Source organism: Nicotiana tabacum, chromosome 3 (assembly GCF_000715075.1).
Source record: "Nicotiana tabacum cultivar K326 chromosome 3, ASM71507v2, whole genome shotgun sequence".
In the NCBI taxonomy this organism is placed as follows: Eukaryota; Viridiplantae; Streptophyta; class Magnoliopsida; order Solanales; family Solanaceae; genus Nicotiana; species Nicotiana tabacum.
In genome coordinates this window covers 25297111-25305898 of record NC_134082.1, presented here as the reverse complement: position 1 = coordinate 25305898, position 8788 = coordinate 25297111, and the positions used below count along the sequence as shown (strand labels likewise).

At 42.3% G+C, this 8788-nt stretch overlaps 1 protein-coding gene across 1 annotated transcript; it reads right to left on the bottom strand.

Annotated features, from left to right (window-relative positions):
- Positions 1-334: 334 nt before the first annotated feature.
- On the bottom strand, positions 335-703 carry LOC142175897 (uncharacterized). Its single transcript, XM_075242903.1, has one exon. It carries the CDS (start codon positions 701-703, stop codon positions 335-337), a length of 369 nt encoding a protein of 122 aa, XP_075099004.1.
- Between the last annotated feature and the right edge of the window lie 8085 nt (positions 704-8788).

The following is an 8788-nucleotide window of genomic DNA, read 5'->3' as shown; positions in this document are numbered from 1 at the left end:
TATCTCCATTTCTTCGAACTATTTTCTAAAACCTTTTGGTCAAGTAAGCCATGTCACTGTCCTTCTCACTTGAGTCAATGCTTTCAACCTTGAGTACTAGGTTCTTTTCCTTCTTTGGTTCTCTTCTTTCACTATCCTTCTTCTTCTTCATTTCGTAGGTTTTCATATTTCCAACTAGCTCTTCTATGGTTAGCGCTTGCAAATCCTTTGCTTCAGTAATGGAACTCACTTTACTCTCCCATCAACTGGGCAAAGCACTGAGAAATTTCCTCACGAGCTTATTCATAGGAATGATTTCACCAAGCGAGTGTAACTCATTTATGATGGAAGTGAATCATGTGTGCATGTCTTGAATGTATTCATCGTCCTTCATTCTGAAGAGCTCATACTCAATGGTGAGCATGTCAATCTTAGATTGCTTTACTTGAGTGGTTCCCTCGTGTGTTGTTTGTAAAACTTCCCATATCTCCTTGGCGGATTGACAAGATGAGATCCTGTTGTATTCATCATGTCCCATGCCACACACCAAAATTTTCTTGGCATGAAAGTTTTTCTCTACAACTTTCCTATCTGCATCGTTGTATTCTTTCCTGTTCTTTGACATTGTCACATGAGGGTCTCCGACCTTCTTTGTTGGGGCATAAGGACCATCACAAATAACATCCCACAACTCGGAATCTTCTTCCGTAATAAAGTCATGCATTCTTGTCTTTCACCACCCATAGTATTGCCCATTGAACCTGGGTGGTCTGTAGGTAGACTGACCCTCTTCAAAATTTGGTGGAGCAGCCATGAGGATCTTTTCTAGGTGTTATCCTGATAGAAAGAACCTGTTCTGATACCAATTGATAGAATATATGAGTCCACAAAACTATATAAAGACCAGGTCCTATATAGGTTTCCACAGATAACTGTCACGACCCAAACTGGAGGGCCATGACTAGCACCCGACCATACTTGCCGAGCACCAACGTACATTTCATCTAACCTTCATTATTATTTTTTAGGGCTGACGAGATCAATATAAATGGTAGACCTGGATAATATGACGGCATGAACATACATAGCAGGAGATGACCAGACAATCAAGAAACTACATATAAGGTATGAGCTACCACGCTACTATGAAAGACTATATAACAAAAACTAGCCGACAAGGCATACCAAACTATACATGAGTCGACACTTGTCTACGAGACTCTAAATGAACATAAGTGCTGCAACATAGCCGGAAAAGGGCCCCAACATACCCATAATGTCTATAACAAAAATGCATACCAAGACCAAGGCAAGTCCGGAGAAGGGATCTCGCCAATCACCGCTGAACTGGACAACCTACTGTGGTGGGGGAACTTCACCTGCCTGTCTATCAGGACCTGCAGCACGACATGCATCGTCCACAAATAAAAGGACCTCAGTACGAATAAAGTACTGAGTATGTAAGGCAGGGAACCATAAATACGATCAGTAATATAAGCAAGGATAGAGAATATACAACCTGTAAAATCTTAGTACCTCTGAGGGCTACTGACATGAAATGCATGATACATATGAATAAATACATAAACCTTTAAAACATTCTCCTCTGTGGGCTTCGTCATCATCATATCGTACCCGGCCATAATAGGCTCAGTAAAAAAATGTACCCGGCCATCATAAGGCTAGGTAGAATCGTACCCGGCCACGTGGAGCTCGGTAAAACCCAACTGATCAATGGTTGCACAATAGGTGCCGTACCCGGCCAAATATAGCGTGGCTCGGTAGAGTAAAATAGATACATATATATAATGCATGCTCGACTCATGGAATCACATTCTAAACCTTTCGGAGTGACGTAAGGTCAGTATCCTCTGTACATGTTATTAGGACTAACTCTTCACTATGAACCTTATAAGAATCAGGAAGTACCAACAACATTGATAACATAAGAATAAGAGAAGCAACATTAACATCAATCGTTCCATAAGAGGGAAAACAATGTAAGTACTACTAGCTTCTAAGAGTAGAGTATCTTGGAAGCTCGTTCATTACATTATGTACAATCATAGTCGTGCAAAAGAAGGAAAGTGATAGCCTCACATACCTTGTATATACTGCACCTCCCCTATATATATGACTTCACACCATTCAAAACAGTCACCAAACAGCCCAAACAACATCAATAATAAACATATTGAGCCTCCCAAAATAGTCCACGCACATCCTAATCACTCCATACATACGACGACCACCGTAGTCGTATCAAACGACCCGGAAATGTTACGAATAACTATCATCCCACAACCCTACATATATATGGTGTTTCTCCACACCCTTCCTCCTCCAAAACTCCACAAAACAGTAGTAAAATACGCAGCCCAACAGCAATGCAAAACAGTCCACAAAACAATAACATTACTACCAAGCCTTTCGATATATATTTCACAAGTTCTAGCTTCAATGGCTTAGCCGCAACTTGGATAATCTTAAATACATATAGAGTAAGAGGTTACTTACCTTTATACAAAAAGAACAACTCCAATTTAACCTTAAATTTCCATGAAATATCCCTCCAATGCTGCCACAACAACATAAAAGCGAAACTAGCGATCAATTAGTGTTTTTCGGCACTAGAATCACTTTAGAAGGATTGAAATCACCTAGGATTGATATTAAGAACATGAGGGAGTATTTACAGAACATAAACCCTTTAAAACAACCTCCCACACGAGCTGGAACGACACAAAAATGAGCAACAACAAGAAGAACAAGAGACTTACTAGCGCCACGGAATTCCCGACGCTTGATTTGGGTTGTTTGCCCTTTTTTTGGGACTTGAATCTTGATAGAACCTTGAGAGGATGTTCCTAGGGTTCTAAGGTCTGAAAATAGAGAAGAAATGACTTAAAATGGGTTGGAGGCATCCTATATAAGTCCAAATATCTTAAACCGCCTTAGTGGGCCCCATAGAGAGGTGCTTGGCGCGGTCTTGCAAAAATGCGAATATCTCTCTACTCCGAGATCGTATTGATGAACGGTTTAATGAGTTGGAAACTAGACTCATATATCTTTAATCTGGTTTGTCGATCATCCCGTAATTCCTTGTAAATTAGGAGAAAATATTAGAAACATTTGACCTAATGTTTAAGTAAAATTATGAACCTAAGTTGAGACTACTTTTGTTGACTTTTGTTTCGTAACTCGTTTGACTTCAAGACTTATGATACAGATATTATATGATTAAAATACCTTAATACATGACCTCTTGAGTGTATTAAGCACCGCTAGATTTACCTGAAAATACGAGTTACAACATCCTTGATTCATTTAACTTCTAATACTTGTTAATCACCCTTATACACTCTTGTATCACTTAAGACCAATAGGATTGACTTCTTATCATCTCAAAGATAATTCCTTCTTGGATTTATGTTAACTAATATATGGAATGAACTAACACATGTGGATATGGGTTGTAACACCCTCCCCCCTTAGGAACATTCGTCCTCGAATGTAAGGGTTCATGGGGAGTTTAAATCATCGTGGATTTGGAAATTTCCGATCAATTTTCCCCTATAAAATGGTCACTAGCAAAACTTGCAAGCAATTAAGCCCAACATATGGCTTCACAAGGCTACACAAAGCATTATGCATATTTACATTATCTACATATCACCATTTTGTATTAAGGAGGAGTATTCTCAAATTATTGCTTACCTCATAGAGCTGTTTCACCTTCCAATGTATCCTGTCTTCCACCAGCATCCTTGTTATCTTCATTCTGGAATAGGTAAGGGTATTTAGACTTCATCTCCTCTTCTGCTTCCCATGTCATTTCTTCCATATTTTTGTTCCTCCACAATACTTTGACGGAAGCTACATCTTTTGTTCTCAGCTTGCGGACTTGTCGATCTAATATCGCCACTGGCACTTCTTCATATGATAGGTCCTCTGTAACTTGTACATCTTTGATAGGGACGACTCGAGAAGGGTCTCCAATACATTTCCTCAACATAGATACATGGAATACCGGGTGGACAAATTCCAATTCGGATGGCAATTCTAACTCATAAGCAACCTGTCCAATCCGTCGAAGAATTTTATATGGCCCAATATACCTTGGACTCAGCTTACCTTTCTTCCCAAAATGCATAATACTCTTCATTGGTGAGATCCTCAGGAAAATCCAATCACTAACCTCAAACTCCAGATCACGACGTCGGACATTGGAATAAGATTTTTGCCTGCTTTGTGCCGTCCTCAATCGCTCTTGTATCACTTTAACCTTCTCAATAGCTTGGTGAATCAAATCTGGCCCATATAATTTTGTTTCACCGACTTCGAACCATCCAACTGGTGATCTACATCTTCTCCCGTATAGTGCCTCGTATGGGGCCATTTTAATACTGGAATGGTAGCTATTATTGTAGGCGAATTCTATGAGTGGAAGATGGTCATCCCAATTTCCCTTAAAATCTAGAACACATGCTCGTAGCATATCTTCCAGTGTCTGAATGGTACGTTCAGCCTGTCCGTCAGTCTGCGGATGAAATGCAGTGCAGAGATTCACTTGTGTGCCTAAACCCTTCTGAAAAGACCTCCAAAAGTTAGCTGTAAATTGAGCTCCTCGGTCTGATATAATAGATACCGGCACACCATGAAGCCTAACAATCTCCTTGATATACAACTTCGCATAATCTTCAGCCGTGTAAGTTGTCTTAACTGGCATAAAATGGGCACATTTTGTAAGTCGATCAATTATCACCCAGATAGAGTCAAACTTATGATAAGAGCGAGGTAATCCAATAATGAAGTCCATATTAATCACCTCCCATTTCCAGGTCATAATCTCTATATTCTGAAGCAATCCACCGGGTTTCTGATGTTATATCTTTACTTGTTGACAATTGGGACACTGGGCTACAAATTCTGCAATAGACTTCTTCATGTTATCCCACCAATACTTCTCCTTGACATCATGATACATCTTTGTCGAGCCGAGATGGATGGAATATCAGGATTGATGAATCTCATTCATAATCTTCTCTCGCAACCCTGCCACATTAGGCACACATAATCGGCCATGGTATCTCAGTGCCCCATCTCTTTCGATCTCAAAAGCCATACTTTTACATTGCTGAATGCTCTCTCTTAATCGTACTAAGATAGGATCTTCATATTGCCGTGCTTTTACCTCGACTACCAAAGATGATACTGATGTATTCTGTACAGTAACACCTCCGTCATCAGAGTCTAACAATCTGATTCTCATATTGGCTAGCTGATGAAGCTCTTTAGTCAACCCTTATCTACCTGCCTCAATATGTACTAAGCTTCCCATTGATTTACAGCTGAGAGCGTCTGCCACAACATTGGCTTTACCGAGATGATACAATATCTCGACGTCGTAGTCTTTCAATAATTCAAGCCACCTACGCTGCCTCAAATTCAACTCTTTCTGCTTGAAGATGTATTGTAAACTCTTGTGATCTGTGTAGATGTCAACATGGACGCCGTATAAGTAGTGTCGCCATATCTTCAAAGCATATATTACTGCAGCCAATTCCAAATCATGGGTTGGATAATTCTTTTCATACTTCTTCAATTGTCTTGATGCATAAGCAATCACCTTCCCACGCTGCATCAATACGCACCCCAAACCTATACCTGAGGCATCACAATATACCACATAACCTTCTGTTCCTTCAGGAAAATTGAGCACTGGTGCGGATGTCAATCAATTCTTCAGCTCCTGAAAACTACGTTCACAGGTGTCAGACCACTGGAACTTGGTAGCTTTCTATGTTAACTTAGTCAATGGTGATGATATAGAGGAAAACCCTTCCACAAACCGCCTATAATATCCTACTAGCCCTAGGAAGCTGCGGACTTCTGATGGTGTTGTAGGTCTCGGCCAATTCTTTACTACATCGATCTTCTGAGTGTCGACACTAATACCCTTGTCAGATATCACATGGCCAAGGAACGCTACTGAGTTCAGCCAAAATTCACATTTGGAGAGCTTAGCATATAACTTACGATCCTGAAGCGTCTGTAATACTATCTGCAAGTGGCCCGCATGTTCCGCCTCCGAACGAGAATATACTAGAATGTCATCAATGAATACAATCACGAACACATCAAGATAGGGCCTAAATATAGTATTCATGAGATCCATAAAAGCTGCTGGGGAATTTGTTAGCTCGAACGACATCACCAAGAACTCAAAGTGCCCATATCTTGTCCGGAAGGCCGTCTTTGGAATATCCTTCTCCTTAACCCTCACCTGATGATACCCTGAACGTAAATCAATCTTGGAGAAATACTTGGCACCCTGGAGTTGGTCAAACAGGTCATCAATTCTTGGAAGTGGATACTTGTTCTTTATAGTAGACTTATTCAACTGTCGATAGTCGATACACATCCGCAACGACCCGTCTTTCTTCCGCACGAATAGGACTGGCGCACCCTAAGGTGAGGTGCTAGGCCTAATGAAGCCCTTATCCAGCAAGTTCTTCAACTGCACCTTCAACTCTCGCAACTCTGCCGGGGCCATTCTGTATGGAGGGATAGAGATCGATTGAGTGTCAGGCAACACATGCTAAACTCAATCTCTCTTTCAGGAGGAAGGCCTGGGAGTTCATATGGGAAAACATCTGGAAATTTGTTGACAACGGGGATTGATTGTAGGGTAGGCGGCTTCGCCTCTGCATCCCTAACGTGAACGAGATGATAAATGTAACCTTTTGAGATCATTTTCCTTGCCTTAAGATAGGAAATAAACCTACCTTTCGGTGTAGCAATGTTCCCTTTCCATTCAATAACGGGTTCACCCGGAAATTGGAACCTAACCATCTTCGTACGACAGTCAACATTTGCATAGCATGAGGCCAACCAGTCCATTCCCATTATCACATCAAAATCAACCATTTCTAACTCAAATAAATTTGCCGAGGTTTGACGACTACAAATCATCACAGTGCAACCTCTATATACCCTTCTAGCAATCACAGAATCTCCTATCGGAGTAGATACCGCAAGGGGTTTACTTATCAATTCAGGTTCAATGCCAAACTTATTAGCCACAAAGGGTGTAACATATGATAATGTAGATCCCGGATCAATCAGCGCATATACATCATAAGAAAACACAGATATAATACCTGTAACAACATCTGGAGACGACTCGAGATCCTGTCGACCTACTAGAGCATAGGTTCAATTTTGAGCACCACTCGAACTCGGCACTGCACCTCTACTCCTACCACGACCTGTCGACTGCTGAAAACCCCGTGCTAGAGGTCGAATTGATGAGGAAGAACCAAACATAGATCCAGTCGGCTGAGCCATACCATCACCTCCTCTATTAGGACAATCCCGCATCATATGGCCAGGCTGTCCGCACGAATAGCACGCATCAGAACCTCGACGGCACAGTCCAAAGTGGGCCTTGCCGCACTGATCACAATGTGGTGTTGGGGGTCTTATCTGACTAGTATCCTTGTGATGTTGCGAGCCAGATGCCCGCGAACTCTGACCTGGACCAGAATAGGATCGATCATATCGAGGCCTCTGAAACTGTGGAGGAGCACTAGCTACAGGTGGCGCCGAACTCCTCTAAAACTGTGGCCTGACGCTGCTTCTGAAGTCATCAGAATACCCTGCAAATCTCGCCCTCTTATGCTGGCCCCTATCCTGCTCCCTAACTGCCCTCTGCTGGCGCTTACGATCCTCTAGGGTCTGGGCATAAGCTTGAATATGGGAAATATCCATGCCCTCCACCAAGGAGGTTGTCGTACACTCATTTATTAGATGTGGTCCCAACCATTCACGAACATATGCACCCTATCACTCATCTCGGCCACCATATGGGGAGCATACCTTGCCAAAGAATCAAACTGCATACTGTACTCTCGCACACTCATATTACCTTGTCTAAGGTTCAAGAACTTATCAGCTCTAGCTCGTCGTATCTCAACTGGCAAGTAGTGACGAAGAAAGGCCTCAGAAAATTCCTTCCACACAGTTGGAGGAGGGTTCGAACCCCTGGATCTCTCCCAACTATCATACCAGAAAACCGCTAAATCCCGTAGCCGATAAGAAGCCAATTCTACTGCCTCTGTATCACTAACATGCATAACCCGAAGTGTACGATGAACCTGGTCAATAAAAGTGTGCGGGTCCTCCTTGGGGTCTGATCCGGTAAACACTGGAGGGTCTAAATTAATAAAATCACAAACTCTCGTACTAACTGTTTTCTCAGCAGCACCTGTATTCTGCCTCTGAGCCTGAGTAGCTACCAAGCTAGTCAATAACTGCAAAGCACTCCGCGTATCCTGGTCTGTAGTGCCATACGGAGGAACTGGAGGTGTTGGGTACCTCCTAATATCCTCTAGAAGAGACGGGGTAGATGAGGTATGAGACGGCATCTCACTCTGAGCCTCACTTTGGCCTGCTCTGGCTTGGGGCACCTGACTGGTACCCTCTCCCGCAACTGTATCAAGCCGTCTACTAATTGTTTGCTTCCTAGTCGAAGGCATCGCTGAAATAAAACAAGGTGAATATTAGAGACAAACACTTACGACTCAAATCTACGCACGATCTAGATTCAGGTAGAAGGTAACAACCCTAGATATCATGTATCCACCTGATTATAAATGTGGCGCGCTACACATCCATAATCAAGACTCTACTAGACATGGCTCATAGACAATCCCTAGGACAGACTTGCTCTGATACCAAGTTTGTCACGACCCAAACTGGAGGGCCATGACTAGCACCCGACCATACTTGCCGAGCACCAACGTAC